Source organism: Somniosus microcephalus, chromosome 6 (assembly GCF_052327205.1).
Source record: "Somniosus microcephalus isolate GS21.2 chromosome 6, FLI_Smic_1.0, whole genome shotgun sequence".
Taxonomy (NCBI): Eukaryota; Metazoa; Chordata; class Chondrichthyes; order Squaliformes; family Somniosidae; genus Somniosus; species Somniosus microcephalus.
In genome coordinates, this window is record NC_140992.1 from 95,087,645 (window position 1) to 95,105,907 (window position 18,263).

General features: G+C 40.0%; 1 protein-coding gene across 6 annotated transcripts in view; it reads left to right on the forward strand.

Moving 5' to 3' along the window:
• gigyf2 (GRB10 interacting GYF protein 2) overlaps positions 1 to 18,007 on the forward strand; it is a 156,738-nt gene extending 138,731 nt beyond the window's left edge. For 4 of the 6 annotated variants that reach the window (XM_085990565.1, XM_085990564.1, XM_085990567.1 and 1 more), the window contains 7 exons: positions 24 to 206; positions 1,358 to 1,471; positions 6,586 to 6,794; positions 8,385 to 8,539; positions 9,584 to 9,756; positions 11,922 to 12,069; positions 14,386 to 18,007. In XM_085990565.1, the coding sequence (XP_085846691.1) occupies positions 24 to 206; positions 1,358 to 1,471; positions 6,586 to 6,794; positions 8,385 to 8,539; positions 9,584 to 9,756; positions 11,922 to 12,069; positions 14,386 to 14,453 (1,050 nt within the window). In that variant the 3' untranslated portion in view covers positions 14,454 to 18,007. Of the gene's footprint in view, positions 1 to 23; positions 207 to 1,357; positions 1,472 to 6,585; positions 6,795 to 8,384; positions 8,540 to 9,583; positions 9,757 to 11,668; positions 11,826 to 11,921; positions 12,070 to 14,385 lie in introns of those variants that run through there. The other 2 variants (XM_085990566.1, XR_015078714.1) reach the window with 2 other exon arrangements.
• Positions 18,008 to 18,263: the final 256 nt, after the last annotated feature.

Consider the following 18,263-nt stretch of genomic DNA (forward strand, 5'->3'; position numbering starts at 1 on the left):
CATGTGCTTTTCTTTGCCAATAGCAACGACGGCAGCAGCAGGAATTGATGAAAGTCTTGCAACAACAGCAAAACCAGCAGCAGAAACTGTCAGGGTGGGGCAATATTCCCAAAGCTTCGGTCACTACTAAATCACTTTTGGAGATCCAGCAAGAGGAATTCAGGCAAATGCAGAAACAGCAGGAGAACAGGACGCAGACAAGAGCAGTAAGTGTTCTAAAAACATAATTGGTGTGTGATGAATTTTTTTATTGCTAGCTGTTGCAATCTAACTTTTTTTAAACTTTAACTGAACATCTGATTAGAATAAGATCCCAAAAGATTTCAAATTTTAGTCTTGTCCAAATCACAGCCAAAGGTTAGGAGGGTTGAATACTTCAAAAGTAATGTTGTGATGTTTGGAAAAATTGAGTTCTCATCGAATTGTCCTCCTATCTTCACTGGAAATGAAAAATAAGTCCGAGCTATCAAACCATACTGTGCGCAATATTTCTAGCTTGATTAAAACACCGCTTTGAGCATTTGTAACAGTATTTGCTGGCACCATTCCTTACATCGGAACTTACAAAGCAGTAAAAGACTTCTGCAATGCTAACTTTAAACTTTTGCTGATCTAGAATAAATAAATTAGGAAACAAAATTAACTCTTGAGTCATTGGCCACATACCACACTTTTATAATGTAGAATTGATTATCATCTCAGTCAAATAAAATTTGCTTTAATTGCAGAGAACATCAGCCTGAATATTTTTTTTCTTTGTTAAACTTTTTGGAAATAAGTAGTTCTGCAGTGCAACAATGTACAGTAGGACACTTGGAGTGCATTTGTCACAACATGAATTTCACTATCAGGAGCTGATAGCTAGAAAATATATTGAGACGTTACAAATAGTAGCAAGTATTCTCCAGGCTTCTGGTGACTCTGTTCCTCACCATGAGGAAATGCCTGGCTCTTGCTTAACTGTGGCACAGTTGATACTTGGATGGTAGGTGCAAACCCGAATCCTGCTGCTCCATAACACAGCATGTGATTCCTGTAAATCATTGCCGCCGTGCCACCAAATGCAAAATAAATAACCAATTGTTTTATAATCTGAGTAATCTCCGATCACATGCTGTAACTTGGGTGGAAACACTGTATGTGGCTGTTTATCTATGGTTTCCACTGAAGTTACAGCAGGAGATTGGGAGCATGCCATCAAAATTTTATCCTATTTTTATCCAGCTTGCAGTATTCAATGTGAATCGTGACTCTTAAGCTTAATTGTTTAAAATAAAGTATTGCCTTGTATGAGTTTCTGATGTTGTGACTTTCTCTCTTTCATCTTTCCCCTCCCCCCCACCCCCCAAAAAATAAGTCAGCAGCAGTGAAGCTTAATCTGTCTGGCAGCCATGAGGATTCATTCAAGAACACCACAGCAATGAAAAGAGAGGAACCATCAACTAAGCGAGTAGGAGCAGAGAGGAGCCAGGTAGGTTTTGTAAAAAAGAACAGTTTGGGGGAGCAAGTGCCCTTCTGCCCCAACTTGTAGTCCCTTCCACCATATGGACTCAGTTTTGTAATATTATGTAGAGTGTGGATCTGAGGGAAGAAATGTGTTTTACTGTTGGATTGTCCTGGGAAGAGATGATGTGCAATTTTTAAATATTTGTTTATGGGATGTGGGCGTTGCTGGCAAGGCCAGCGTTTATTGCCCATCCCTAATTGCCCTTGAGAAGGTGGCGGTGGTGAACCGCCGCCTTGAACTGCTGCAGTCCGTGTGGTGAAGGTACTCCCACAGTGCTGTTAGGGAGAGAGTTCCAGGATTTTGACCCAGCGACGATCAAGGATCGGCGATATACTTCCAAGTCAGGATGGTGTGTGACTTGGCGGTGGTGTTCCCATGCGCTTGCTGCCCTCCTCTTTCTAGGTGGAAGAGGTCGCAGGTTTGGGAGGTGCTGCCGAAGAAGCCTTGGCAAGTTGCTGCAGTGTATCTTGTAGATGGTACACACTGCAGCCACGGTGCGCTGGTGAAGGAGGGAGTGAATGTTTAAGGCGGTGGATGGGGTGCCAATCAAGCGGGCTTTGTCCTGGATGGTGTCGAGCTTCTTAAGTGTTGTTGGAGCTGCACTCATCCATGCAAGTGGAGTGTATTCCATCACACTCCTGAATTGTGCCTTTATAGATGGTGGAAAGGCTTTGGGAAGTCAGGAGGTGAGACACTCACCACAGAATACCTCGCCTCTGACCTGCTATTGTAGCCACAGTATTTATGTGGCTGGTCCAGTTAAGTTTCTGGTCAACGGTGACCCCCCCCCCCAGGATGTTGATGGTGGAGGATTCAGTGATGGTAATGCCATTAAATGTCAAAGGGCGGTGGTTAGACTCTCGCTTGTTGGAGATAGTCATTGCCTGGCACTCGTGTGGCGCGAAATCTACCTGCTGCTTATCAGCCCAAGTCTGAACGTTGTCCAGGTCTTGTTGTATGTGGGCATGGACTGCTTTATTATCTGAGGAGTTGCGAATGGCACTGAACACTGTGCAGTCATCCGCAGAATTAAGGGCCATATTCAGCAAAGATGTCTCATCACAGTACCGACTATCTCCGCAGCATCCATAAAGGATTTAGCAATTTGTTTTGGTGCTCTTTATGCTGTGGTTTTAAAGACTGATCAGGGTTTACAAATTGGCATATAAATTTTTGATTCTTTTAAATCCCTTGCAGGGATTTAGGTTTATACATATACCAAAAATTGTGTGTATGCATGTATTTCCCATCAAGTAACAATCCCTTCCTCCTGTCATGTTTAAACTTGCCTATTCATTTTACTTGCCTCTGATTAAATCCTTCAAGCTAGGTGGCACTGTTGCTTGCTTACTTTGTGAGATATCACTGTTCCATCTCCAAGATGGGTGCCACTATTCTCCACACTCTCCAACCTCAAAGACTACATGTTGCCTGCTATCTGCTGCTCCTCTTTCTTCTCCCCTCCCCCCACCCCCAACCTACCCACCAGCTCCTCCTCATTCTCCTCACATTACAGGAAACTTTGTGCTATCCGGCACCCACGGGACCAAGCTACTGCCGTTGCCTCAGAACTTCCGGATAGACCAGCGTCAATGTTATCAGATAGGAGCTTTTCATCTCCGTATCTGACAACAAAGACTGTTGCTTAGCAACAGCTTGTCAGCACTCGGCCCGTGGCTTGGAAGCATCTCTGAAGCTGTTGCTAAGATACAGAGACGCTTTCTAGAGCCTGCCGTATCTGACCACAAACACTTGCTCAGCAACAGCTTGTAAACACTCGGCCCAGTAGCTTGGAAGCGTCTCTGAAGCTGTTGCTAAGCTACAAAGATGCTTTCCAGAGCCTGCCTGTGAAAAGAATGCTAGGAGAAGAAAAAAAACCTAACCAAAACGGCTGCTGATTTCTGCCGTTAGATCAAAGTTGCCGGACATTCAACCTCCGGATAGCACAAAGTTTCCTGTACTTCTGCATCTTGGAAACACACTTCAAAAACTCTCAGATCCTGCAGCACCTCTTAGTAATCTGATGCTGGGACATTCTTCACAATGCTCAGACATACCAGAATGTCTGCACCTAATTCTCCCAAACTCAGTGGACTTCCTCCTACCCAATGCTTTCAGACCCCTTGACACTGCAACATCACTGGATTCTCTCTCCCCTTGTCACCCCCCCCCCCACTGATTCCAAACCTCTAGACCCCTCCCCAACTCCAATCACATCCCTATTCCCAGCACCCCCCCCCCCCCCCCCCCCCCGTATTCCCAGATTCAGCAACTTTTCTCCAAATGTTGGGTCAATGGTGTTTTTATTTTGAGCAGAGGGGTGAATAGTTGTTTTGAAAGGGAGACAGGGACAGTACCTGAGATGAGGGAACTGTTTACAATGTTAGCTAGCATGGGGGCCAGGAAAGGAAATATTGATGGTCAGCATTCAGTGGAAATATGGATCTCTGGTGCAGGAGGTGGATCTCGTGAACGAGATGAGCTCGTAGAGGGCATGAGAGGAGATTGGAGAGAAACTAGAGAGAGATGTGACAGCTGCCTTATTTATCCCAATAATAATTATGGTCCCTGTTGGCTAATGTGTTGTTAGGCTGAACTAAGCTCTAGCTCATTCAGAATAGGCTGTTCAACTAATGTGTGTCTGTTGCCTAGTTAAAAAGAAAAAAATATTTTGCCATTTAATGTCAACTGCATGACTAGTTGTCTGCAGATAAATATCTCAAATATGTCTGCAACACTAAGTTGCCCATTTTAACAACCAGATAAATTGATTATTGTAAAAGCAAAATACTGTGGATGCTGGAAATCTGAAATAAAAACAGAAAATGCTGGAAATACTCAGCAGCTCAGGCAACATCTGTGGAGAGAAACAGAGTCAATGTTTCAGTTCTGTGATGCTTCATCAGAAAATAGATTATTGTGTCTGATTCTTAGTATTGAAGAGTGGCAGCTCAGTGGGATGGAGGGACATTCTTTTGCCTCCTAAAAGTTAATATGTTTTGATTTTAAAATTGTCTTGGTTCTAATGCAATTCAGATGCTAAAGTATTATGGAAAAATACTAACAAAAAAACGATTACAACTTATGTTCCTTCCCTCATTCAGTTTTTATTTTGATAACTGATTCAAAGGAATAATATGCATTACAGTAATGCTTTCACAGTTCAAGTCCCAGATTTCAGCTCTTAATTAATGGAAATTAAATTTGAATGTTTTGACGTCAATATTAAAATTGACTGCAGGTTAGTCTAAGCATGGTCAATTAAATTGCAATTAACTTTTTTTTCTTCAAGTTACCTTTTGTGCAAATCACCTTCAATTTTTGTCGCCTCAAATCTAGTGAAGTGAAAAGAATTTTTCCCAAAAAAGCCCACTGATGCATTCATTGTAGCCTGCATGAAAGAATGCGAGCTCATTTAAAGCAATTACACTGAAAAAGGTGACTGATACTCCCTGGGGTAGAAACTGTAGGACTGCACTAAATCATTAGTGCAGATTGTTATTCTTGCTAAACTTGCTTTGCATTGCATTCATTGTTTCCTTTTTGTTTGTGTGTATGTATGTGCATTATAGTATGAAGATTGGTAACATTCCATTTTAAGCATCGGTTATAAAATAGTATTTGATGCTATATTAGCATGCTTTCCAACAATTTAAAAAGTAATTACACAACAGCGAACACAAAATAATTCATCTCCCTCCATTTTCTGAAAAGCATTGTTGTAAACTGCATGTTCATGCATCAGGATGTACAAATTATTTTTCTGCAAGTCTTGCAACTCGAACATCAAATGCTCATCGTCAGTACCACCTTCACCTGTGGAGCCAGCACATTGTGAGCTGCTGCTGTGGACCATTTTCATACCCAAAATGAAGGGAGAAAAAGTATGTGGCACAGATATGTAACACAATATAATGGATGTTCAAGAGATGAATCAATTTGTGTTTCTTGTCCCCACATTGCCAGTGAGGGATGAATGCAAGTACTCTCCAACTCTAAGACTTAATCTCTGCTCTCTCTCCAACGAAGGGTGAGATGGTTATATACCTTGGAAGAATTAAAATAGAGGCCAGAAAGGGGAATTGTTTGAAGTTAGATAAAATCATCCTCACCCCACCCTGAAAATTCCCTTTGGCGAAAGTGGGAGAAAGTTGTGGTGAGCTAAATTTTTGCCCCTCCCAGGCTCCGTAATTCCTCACTGGTGAGGATATCCTCTGAGTTTGGAGGGGGTGGCACTAAAGGATCGTAACTACCATGCACCATCGTTTTTCCTCATTTGGGGGGAAAGGAGGCGGTACAATAAATCTTCCCTCTATTGCACCCCATAATTCTCCTTGAGGTTTCAGTATTTTTTCTCAATGGGGATGGGGTAGTGCTGAGATGAAACATCTCTCCCAACCTGAGCCGGAAATTCCCCTCTGGTTAGGAGGGGTAAAGCCCTCCTGCCCCCATGGTCTCACAGTTCCTCACAGTTGTGGGGGGTGGGGGGAGGGGCGCTGTGGGGGAGGGTTGATCTGCAGCTCTCTTCACCAAATGGATCCTGAAACTGGTCACAATTGTGAAAAGCAACCTGCTTTAGCAGCAGCAGCAATTATTCTGGCCTATGATGAGATGATGGCGCTGTATCTTCAATGATCAGTTAATGCATGTATGCATTTTCCTTCCAGTTTGTATTATATGATCTCTGTCAGCCTGTTATAACTAGCAAGCTGAAAGAAAAGACTTTTAAACAAAAAAGTCATGTTGAGTGTGGCATGGTATACAAGATGACACTCGCACCGGACTTGTGGAAGTCGGCCTCTTGCGTTCGTGTGACGTTGTATGACACTTGGTCAACGCCAACTTGTTTTGTGTGCATGGAGAGTTGAGATTTCATGGACCATGCTCATTTTAGTTTAGTTTAAACAAGCTGGTAGACTACACATCAGTTAACATGGGAACTTTAATGAGACATAAGAGAACAGACAGATTGCACCAGCTATTCAACTTGTGTAGTGTTTGGCAGTATAATTTTTAAAGGTATTTCATATTTAAAAAAGCAAACCCATTATTTGATGTTTTATGCTTATTTTATTTAGCATTCCAGTTTACCAGTTAGCACTACTTCTGTATGGGGCTCCGTAAACACCAGTCCTACAAACCAGTGGGGAGCAGACATTAGCAGTGTCTGGGGTGCTCCGGATAACAAGAACACAAATGTGGGCTTTTGGGATGAGGCTGTGAAAGAAATGGGGCCTCCGACAAGAAACCAGACCTCCAAAAGTAACAAGAACAATTCCAACCCTGGGTAAGAGAACCAACTCTTTTAATCTCAAAAAGAAATCCTGGTGTAATTGATGTTATTGTACTGTAACATGGTTAATATAATTGGGGAAAAAACTTTCAAAACAGTTCAAAATCCACTTGTGCAAAAACCTGATCTAAGCCAGCATTTTGCCAAGTTTCGTGTAATAGCTACCTATGTGACTAACATTAGGAGTCACTGAAGATGGGTAGTCTTTGGGGCAGGTTTCTCCCTTAGCTTAATATTGGAAGTCATTCAGCAACAACAATAATACTGCACACACCCTAATAGTTTATCCAAAGCCAAGGGACGCTTGCTTCTAGGAAACTTTTTAATTAGAGTCCAGTAGAGCCCTGTTGCAGTTTGTGGCAGACTCCCGTAAGTACTTTTTCTTGTGCTATTCACACTTGTTGCTTCTTTGACACTATAAACCTCTGCCAAAAACCAGAACATGGGCTCTGGACATTACTGTTTAAAAAAAAATATATAATATATATATGGTTGGTGAATCATGAGTTATTTAAAATGTATTTTTCATGGTGTTTTGTTCAACCTATATCGAAGTGTGGTATTTACATTGTAGATGACTGTGGACAATGTAGGTGACTGTGGAGCAGTGGTTTAATATTAAAGCAATATCTAACTTCCTCATCTCTTAAACCATTGGTTAACAACAATGGCCCAGTCTAATCAACTTTGGTCAGTGTGGAGTGCAAATCTCTTAAACTTAGACTAGAATCATCAGTAATGGAGCTCTAGGGTAAGTAAATGAATAGGATCTGTCTTTCTGTGTTCCATTTACACTTGTTTTGCATCGTGGTGTGTGACCTTTTCTACAATGTCATGCTGTTACCTATGGGAGCTTAACATTTCAGACTTTGAAAGGTATCTGAAGTTTCCAGTATGACTTGCTGCTCTTCCCCCACCCCGCCCCTGTCCTTCCCCAGTAAAGTTTAAGCTTTTTAAAAAAAAAAAATCACCCTGCCCAACTCCATTGTCGGGAATTCCTCAGGCTCCCTGGCCACCATAACTTGCACGGAAACATAAGAAATAGGAGCAGGAGTAGGCCAATCGGCCCCTCGAGCCTGCTCCGCCATTCAATAAGATCATGGCTGATCTGATTCTAACCGCCAATCCACTATCACAGAACTATCTCCTGAATCTAACAGAATTAGACACATGAAATAGGAGCAGGATCAGGCTACACGGCCCCTGGGCCCGCTCCGCTACCCACAGGGCTATGACCGATCCGAACCTAGACTCGTGTCCAAATTCCTGCCCACTCCCCGTAACCCTTAATTCCCTTTACTTCTAGGAAACTGTCTATTTCTGTTTTAAATTTATGTAATGATGCAGCTTCTACAGCTTTTTGGGGCAGCATATTCCATGGACCTACCACCCTCTGAGTGAAGTAGTTCCTCCTCATCTCAGTTTTGAAACGCACCACATTAATGGCATTGTCAATCTTCCATCGAAGTTATGGCAGCCAACCGGGAAATTCACAGCACATGTTTAAGGTCTGGACTATTTTAATCTGTAAAAAATGATTTCTTTGTACAAGATTTAATATGAAACAATTTGCTGCTATTTCAGAAAGTCGCATGGAGTTCAAAACAAACCAAATAAAAAGGCTGAAGAGGAAGAAAAGCTTATGAAGTTGTTTCAGGGTGTGAACAAGGCACAGGATGGATTTACCTTGTGGTGTGAACAGATGTTACATGTTCTCAACACAGCTAACAACTTGGATGGTAAGAACCAGTTTGCACAGTTAAGTTTTGCACTCTAACTTTAAAACGTTTTTTCGTGATGCATAAATGTGGCATCAGTGGTACACAGACTTGTGAGCTACCTTGTTTTGTAAAGGGTTTAATGATAGCTGTGTGGAAGAAGCACATTCCAAAGGCAACTTCCTTTCTCCCTATGGAGGAGCTGAAGAGTGCTAATATTGACACTCACAATATAGCATTTTATCAGGATTGTTTTCATTTCACTTCCTCCTGTCTACTGACTGAAGTAACTTTAGTCCATCTCTGATCAGCACCTCCACAGCTGAACCAAGTCAAAGGATCTCAAACAATATCTTTTGCACAAAAGCCTCAAACAACATTGGTAAAGCTATCACTTAAAATTATATTCTTCCTGTATAAACACTTCATAAGTCAAAAAATAATTGTATGCATGGTCTAAATATGGTACATGGAGGGAGTGACTATCAGCATAAACCACTTTCTGGGCAGTCCTATAATCTCCTACATGCCTGAATCCTTTGAATTAGACATGATTTTGTTTCGTGTAACTCACCTATTTTTGTTTATAAGTAAGATTAAGAGTTTATACTGAAAGCTCAGACTGATGGGTTAATTGCTTTGCAGTTTCTGACCATTAATCTAATTCTTAACCCCATAGCTCTGACAATTTTTCCATCTCGATTTTGTCCCTCTGTTTTCAGAATCCAGTTTTTGGTTTCCCAACTCCAAAGATTGAAGCCCACCGTGTCTGTGCCTTTTTTTAAAGACTTGAATTTTCTTTTTACAGCTGTATAAAATAATTTTACTGCTAAATAAGCCTTGAGTATCAGTGAAGAAATTAGTGTTGAATATGTTGATCCTAAAGTTCATTTAAAATAATATAGATCTACCTTCTCAACCAAAAATAAAATCAGGATCAAGATGAAGAATACAGGTCCATTCAGGATTTCAAGTATGGCATAGCTAATGTTACAGTATTTGTACAGAAATGCATCCAACTTTCTCTAAACATCAACTTAAATATTGATGTTTATCCTTCTGTAGTCCCTACATTTGTCTCATTTTTGAAAGAAGTTGACTCTCCTTATGAAGTTCATGATTATGTCCGAGCTTACCTTGGTGACACTCCAGAAACAAAGGAATTTGCAAAGCAGTTTCTAGACCGACGTGCCAAACAGAGAGCCAATCAGCAACAGCAGCAACTACAGCAGCAGCAGGTTGGTGCATGAAATATTGCAATTAAAATTGTATGGGTTATCGTGACTACATACAAGTAATTTACTTTTCACTGACAGTTAATCAGTCATCTAATTACTTACCGCCTTACCAAACCAGCTGGTGCAGGCGTGGATTCCGCACTAGTTGTTAGTTGAGCATAGCATCACATTGTGCAAATTAAACTGAAATGGAATTTTAATTATATGTTGCATGATGCCATGAAGTCTTATTTTTAAGTATCTGTACCATCTCCCAATCTGGTTGTTCCCCCTGGTATGGACCCCATCTTCACTCCTTCCAGTCCAAATAGACTTGTGTGTATTTGACACACAACTGGCATAGCTATCCATCACCCAGATCGGACTGAACCACATCAACTGTTGCCAAGCTTCATTATCCTTTGCCAAAACCGCCCACTATTACAGGATTATCCTGGAGAGCAACGATAATCTCCTTAAACTCTTCTACCCCCACCAACAACTGCTGGGAGCTCATGGACTTCTTTGTCACTAAGATAGAGACCATCTGTTTATTTGCCACGGTTATGATTTTTTTTCTCTTTCGTGGCCTCGGTTTCTGTCTGTGTCTCTCTCTTTAACTTATCTCCTTTCTTTGTCTGTCTCTCTCTCTTCCAACCAACATTCTCCTTGACTGCATTATACCTCCTTGATCATCTTCAGCCAGTCACATGGTTGATCTCTCAATCCTCCTCCAACACCTGTCCTCCATTGCCCAGCTCAGTGGGACTGCCCTCACTTGGTTTCACTCTTACCAACCAATCATAGCCAGAGTAGCTCCAGCAATGGTATCTTCCTGTCCCCACACTGTTACCTCTAGAGTTACCCAAGGACCTATTCTTGGCTTCCTTCTCCTCCTAATCTACATGTTGTCCATTGGTGACACCAACTGCAGACCTAGGGTCAGCTTCCACATATATGCTAATGACACCAAGCTGTACCTCTTCACCACCTTTCTCGACACCTCCACTGCTTCTGTACTATCATACTGCTTTTCCAATATCCAGTCTTGGATGAGCTGCAATTTTCTCTCGCTTAAACATTGGGAAGAGTGAGCCATTGTCTTAATGCCCTGCCACAAACTCTGTGCCCTTGCCACCAATTCCATCCCCCTCCACCGTCTCTGGCATAACCAGTCTGTTCACAACCTCTGCATCCTATTTAATCCCAACCTGAGGTTCTGACCCCATATTCTCACCATCACAAAGACCACCTACTTCCACCTCTGTAATGTTACATGCTTCCATCTTTATCTCAGCCGTTGTCTCCTCCACACTCTACAATTCCAATGCTCTCTTGACCTGCCTCCCATCCTTCACCCTCCGTAAACTTCAGCTCATCCATAACTCTGCTGCCCATATCTTCTGCACGTAGTCCCATTCATCAACATCCCTGCCCTTGCTGACCTACCTTGGCTCCCAGTTTGCCCTGAATTATCACTTTGCTCTTTGTGGGATCTTGCTGTGAGCAAATTGGTTGCTGCGTTTCCTACATTACAATAGTGACTGCACTTCAAAAGTACTTCATTGGCTGTAAAGCGCTTTGGGGCATCCTGAGGTCGTGAAAGGTGCTATATAAATGCAAGTTCTTTCTTTATTTCTTTTAGTTGAGGTTACTTGAATTTGTCATTTTAAAATTAAATTTTCATTGTAGCAACTTCTCAAGGTTTTATTGCTTATAAAGCAAAATAAAACTTGATTGTAAAATTAACACACTACCACTCTCTCTTTACAAGCATAATTTCATGAGTTTTGGTCTAAGTGTCTCCTTCCCCCTGTTCACAGCAGTCAGCATAATGTGATTTATTTTGGCAATAGTTGATTTAAAAAAAAAAAAAAAGCAGTATTTTGCAGTAACATTAATCCTGTAATTTTCCACTTGTTGATTTCTGCAGAAAGGGGAGAAAAAGAATGCTGGGCTTCAACAGAAGGGGAAAGTTGGTAAAATATTTAGTGAACTTGTTGAAATAGGAAAAAAAAAAGTATTCCAAATTGGACTCCCTCAAAAGGGGCAAAAATCTAAGGGTTATTGCTGTTGACTACCAATAACTTGTAAGTTACTGTCTAAAATCAGCACTTTTTAATTGGTATATTTTTGGACAAGATTTTCTTTCTTAATTTGATTTTGTCGTGTTTTATATGCTTTAGGATTCAGCATGGGCTGGGAGTCAAACGGGTCTGCAGTCCATCTATCCATCAAATCACAGCAGAAATCAACAGTCTAATTTTGAATCTGTACAGTCTGGGAAGAGGAAGAAAAAACAGAAGATGATACGTGCTGATCCCAGCATTTTAGGTTAGTGTGCAGTTTTCACAGCCATATTAGAAACTGAGACCACAGAAAATATTCTGGTACTCTTCCCATTTAGCTTGCAACAAATTTCATGATGTCTAGATCTGAGCAGAGTACTGCACTGAATCTTGACGCACAAGACCAGTGGTGGTCAGCTGGCATTTCCTGAGCCAGCTGCAGTCCTGTTGCACCATTTTCAATCATGAAGTGAGAAATGCAGAATAACGAAAAGGGCACAATCAGCAGTAGTAAAATGGGCAACCTTTATTTCATTCTGACCTGTCAAAAAATATATTTTGAATTTATGAACTAATTTTAGCCTGAATGCATTGCCATTTTAGGTGGGGCCTGAGGGTCATAACTCTGTAGTTAAATAATAAACCAGCCCAGAGCTCAGCAAAGCAAACTGAGTAACACCACCAGTGCAACAAGCACAAACTTCAAGCATGCTACCTGCCTGTGCAGTGGAAAAGAAGTCAGATGGTGTTACCTGGAATGCAGGTGCCACTTTGGGGTTTACTGAACAAAGAACTGCTGACATTAACTGAGAAGTTGGCATGGGGGTGGGGTGGGGTAGGGTAGGGTAGGGGAGATGAGGGGGGGGGCATGAGAAAATATCCAAATTTCAAGGAAGAATTTGGCATCCAAGTATGTCAAAAACCAGGTTTCAAATTTTCTTTGTCTACTTGTGCTAGTTGTATTTACAATGATGGGAACGGGTATCTGTTCATTGGTATCTGGATGCCAACTTCAGCCTTTACACAGTGCTTCAGAGAACGTACTAACCTACCGCAGAGCACCTGAATCATCCATGCTCACTATATTCCACAACACTGTTGATGATAGACCAACTAGTCTGACTCACTAATGGTACCTGGCAGGATAAAGTTAGCACAAAGGGCTGGGATTCTTTCCACCCTGTTTGAGATGACCCTGCAAGCCAGTGCCCTGATAGGTAGGGTGGTCATTTTTGACCAAGCAGTGGAAAGCTTACCAGTGCTTTCTACTTGCGAGCTGCACAGTTTTAGCTGGTTAAACTCCGGCAGTTCTCTTGAGTAGTTTCAATTGATCATCCTGTGCCTAAGCACTCTACACTTGGTTAAATTAAATGTGTCCCCATAGGGAGAGAGAGTGATGTCCATACTGGGCGAACAAACTTTAAATGTCTCAGTAGCTTGGTTTCGGATTTTTGCATCTGCCAGGCACAAAAAGAAAATAGTGAGAATGTCATTGAGCGCCAGTATACCATATTTAAGACATGTGGCCCTTTGTCATTATTCAGTTTATTTTTCTGCCTCTTGAGCTTTGAAAGGTCAGCCATGTCTGAACTATATGATTCAGTCCTTTTCAGCAGGATACCCGAGTTCAGTATCTTCCAGTTTTATATTTCAGGATGATTAACGACTAACACATTCACACTGTCTGTTCTCGACTCTTACAATAAACATTTAATTTTGGGAGTTAAGTAATAGGTTGCAGCATTCACTTGGACAGTAGCAGTATTGGCCTGGGCTCATAACCAGCCAATATTTAGCAGATTCTTCTTTCTCATAGCTTTCTTTGTACACTTATCAGTCTGTATAATGTAATGTAAAATTTGAAGGATGCATATTTGCAATTACTGTAATAGAACACATTGGTGAATAAGCAGGTATCCACTTCAAACTAGCTGCTTTGGATTGCAAAAGTGCATTTATTGCAAAGGTGCAATTTGGTAGTCTGTTGAATGAGAAATTATGCACTTGTATGGAAATGCATTTAATATTACACACTGAAGACTTTCTTAGGAATAAGGTACAATTCTGGCTTTAAAAAAAATTAAACATGCTCATCATCGTGCTATTACTTGGGGGCATTAGAAGATTTAAATCCGACAAGGACATTGCTATGTTATTGGTGTCTTAACCTGCAGCATGCTGTCCATGGAAAATGCCTCAGTCTCTGCTTTTGAAGCTGTACCAAGTCTGCAACTGGACATGATGGGTACATATTTTTAAAAATTGTAGTTTTTTTTCTTGCTACGGGTGGAGAATTTAAATTATACTGTTTCCTGGAATTTAACTGTAGTGACTGGCGATGTGTAGAATGCACCAAATATCCTGGAAAAATGCTCAGCATCTTTTCTTAAGATTGCCTGAGAATAGCTTACCCTGTATTATGATTACTGAGTTAGCATGGGTTTAGTTCAAATATGAACCTGCTGTGCACAGTAGAAAGACAAGTTTTAAAAACTGAAGTGCCAGAAATATGTTTGCTAGTTTTAGGCTAACGATGTCGAGATAAATAAATTTGTTGCCTTTTTTTCCCCACCCCTTCCAGGTTTTTCTGTAAATGCTTCATCAGAGCGCCTGAACATGGGAGAAATTGAGACACTCGACGACTACTGAACACAAGCAAACAATTGATTTATTTAAAAAAAAGTTGTTAATCATGAATTCTGAATGCACCAACCAATATCAGTTAATTAAAAAAAATCTATCACCTTGAGTTCATGTCTGTCTTTGTAACTTCAACACACTTTGTCATGGCCCCTTCACTACATAGTGCAATCATGTTTCAAGTACAAAGCAGCCACTTCAAAGGCCTCTGCACCAACCTGCATGTTTTTGAGCATAGAATCACATTTTCCAGTGTAATATTAATGGTGCCTATGTCCTATAAACACTTGTTTCCTTATCACTTTATTATTGGATTTTATTCAGAATACATGATTAACGGGTCTATTCAATGTTGGTCATATTAACATCCATTCTTTGGTTGAACATTACAGAACAATCCTGTCAGTAATGTATTTATAAGCTAATTCTATAATACACTTGTGTTGAAGTGCTTGCTTTAGTACTGAGATGTATTAAAGGTGGTTTGGATATTGTAAGGATATCCATTCTGTTTTTGTAAGGACAAGTATCTAATCTGCTCTAGCCCCTTTTAAAGAGATTGTAGACTTAATGTTTTTGGCCTTGTACAGTCTTTTGAAATTAATATATTTACAATATTCAATACACTATAGCCATCTCAAAATATGTAGTTATAACCAATGAAAAAAGTTGGTTGAAATATTTCTGGGACTGTAGAAATCAAGGTATTCTTAGTTATGCAGTTGCTGCATGAAGGCTGCAATGTGTAACTAGAGACATGTAAGATATTTTATTTTCCAGTACTGTTAAGCACGCATGTGCAGGCCAATGCCCAAAAAGGAGCTTTCTCTCTTAAAGGGGCTGTATCCACTTCTTGTTCAGGTTGTATTTTAAAATTGTTCAAAATCAATCTTTTACAGCATCTTGGCCTAATCAAAGTCTGTTTTTACAACATAAAGATGGCTATGAGGAAAAAAATGCTGCAGCTACTGTATGCCACCAGTTATAGTGCAACATTGAATTTGCAGCTTACTTACTGTATTTAGGTGTACAGAAGATTCCCTTTGAAAGGGAACTTGGGTAATTGACCCTTTGGTGACTGAAGGACTCTTTTAGTTTCTGAGAAACATGTTTTGAATCACTTTTTAAAAAAAAAGATTCTGTAAAAACGTAATGCTAAATATTAGACTGAAGAGTTATATACACAGAACATGTCTCTAGAGTACATTCTGAATTTTAAAAAAATGCAGTGGATCCTACTTATTGTCACTGCTTGCTTCATGTCACTTTTCTAAAGCCAGTGTTTTAATAGTTTTCCGATTCTGTTCAAATTAATTAATTTGGATTTATTTTTATTTTTAAAAAAAGACACTTGGGGCACTCCCTCTTTCCCTACTGCCCACAGTGGCATGGATAAAATTGGCAGCTAAGTGGTGGTGGTGGTGAGGGTGAGGGATGGACTATAGATACAAACTTAGTCCCACCACTCTGACACAACAAGTTAGAGCTCCACCACATGCCACTTCCTGTTGTCCTTTGTTTGCTTTATGCACCTGTACACTTTATGAACATTTACTTGTCCCAGGCAGATACAAATGTTTGCAGCTCAAAGGGAGAAGGCAGCATAATCAAAATCTCCACAAATGCTGCAGTTGGCCCTTAATTTTATTAAGACGTTCTTCTTCTGTTAGTGACACGCTAATGATTACAGTTAATTATTTAGCTTGTTGATACAGTGACAGTAACAGGAACCCTCTACTTTTGTGTTGAGACAATGTTTAGAATGTCCTACTGGAGTGAAGGACCCCAGTTGTTTCGCCATATTGGAGTGCGCACTAATTGTCTTTACGTTGCATCCTATTTCATCTCCTTAAATGCATGATTTATTTAAAAATTGAAATCTGAAAACATTGAAAAAATATTCTGTACAATAAAATTTGTATGCCGGTTTTGAAATGATTCTCTTGTGATATCTATATTACTGGCACCCATCTGCACCCCTCCGTATGGCAGCTGCAGTGTCCAAGTATTTATCTAAAGATTTTTTTTTTACAATGTTGGATTAATACTTTGACTCGCAAAGGATTTTTTTACGTTAACAGTCGATGTATCCTCATCCCCCTTTTTAATGTTCAAAGTTCATTTTCAGATGTGTATCCTCGGATACTATGATGTCATAGTAGTGATACGTTCCCTTGGATTAAACTATAATCAGTATTTGGGGGGAATTAAAGCATATAAAATTCACAATGCACAAAAAGCTAATGTATAAATCCTGAAGGTGGTCAAGTATAAATAGATCATGTGTCCAGGGCTGAGAGGTATATTTATTTGGAGGAAAGGAGAGTCAGTTTGGAAATTGGTTACGCTGAAGCTTCTTATCTTAAAATAAGTTACTGGAATGCAACCACTTTGTACTTTTATTTATAAAGTTAACTAGTGATGTGCTATTTATAACAGATCTGCACTGTGGCTATGATAGGATGAATATGCAGCCACCCTAGCTATTTGTTTTATTTGCAATTCATCGTTCATCTTTCAGCAAATGAAGGTGTGTAGTTAGAGTTGAATGTGCACATACTATTATTCCCAAAATATAACTGCTTAAACTGTGTACACTGTTGAAAGATTGTTAGTGCCACTGATGCCAGATATTGAAGGCTATTGTAGTACCATCACCATCAGATAAAAGTAAATCTGACCCATCTACAGTGCTGAATGTATCAAACTCCTTCCTGTTCGTTTCTGTTGCGTAGAATTTCACATTGACTAGTAACACTTAATACCAAATTCCAATTTTACACAGGCCATTGCATTTCCAAAAGGAATTTGCTGTGTTCAGTGCATTAGTGCCTTTCACACTGAAATGCAACATGTAACTACTATTCCAATCCAAGCAGATATTTTCTTATAAACAAATGAATATAGCCAATCTGCTGCCACATATCACCTAGAAACAGCACTGTATTTTACAAGAATTGGTTTCCTGTTGGCTTTTTCATTTTGTTCCAATTGAGTTGCTGGTTTAGTTATTTTGGTTCTGACAATCAAATTAGTTTTTATTACTTTATAGAAATCTGAATCGGTTTAAAAAAAAAAATCAGGATTTAACTACCACAAAACAGCAAACCTATTTTTGAAAATAGTCCCTCAAAACAGAATCATTAATAGTGGTTTGATTTTTCACATTTTAATTTTCTGTAAGGCATACTGTCTCAAAGAGCCCAGACTTGTTTTTTGAATATGTACAGTTAAAATGAGTCGTACATTTGTGATCCCTTTGACCCAGGAATACTGGTTGGGATTGAGTTTCTTGTACAGCTGCTGTGCAAATGGGAGGGGAGGGTGTGATAAAAGACCAGACTTTCAAACAAACCAGTGTGAAAACTTAAATATATAGTTTGTACTATATCAGAGAAGATCACTCATTTCTTCAAGCCAAACTGCGTGAAAGTGATGGAAGACAGAAGAGGTCATTTTTCCTGTTCTTGGGGTCTTAGTGAATTTACAATCGTAGATTGGTATTTTCATTAAGATGCAAAAATGTGTAAATAAGTTACAAAAAATAAACAAATGAATTCTAAGAGTATAATGCTTTGATCTTTAATTTGACATATTTAATGTCTTGTTCGATGGTATTGCTATCTTGTGCTGTGTTGTAAACAATTTTCTCCTACTTCCTTCGATTATCTCCTGCACAATAAAGCATTCCATGACAGGAATTTGGGGGAGGTGGAAGTAGTGGTAGATGGGTAATCCATTCCTAAGTCTCTGCTCTTGAAACAGCTGCTGGGAAGTAAGGAGTTTGAAACAGGTGAGCTCTTCCCTCCCTCTGATCAG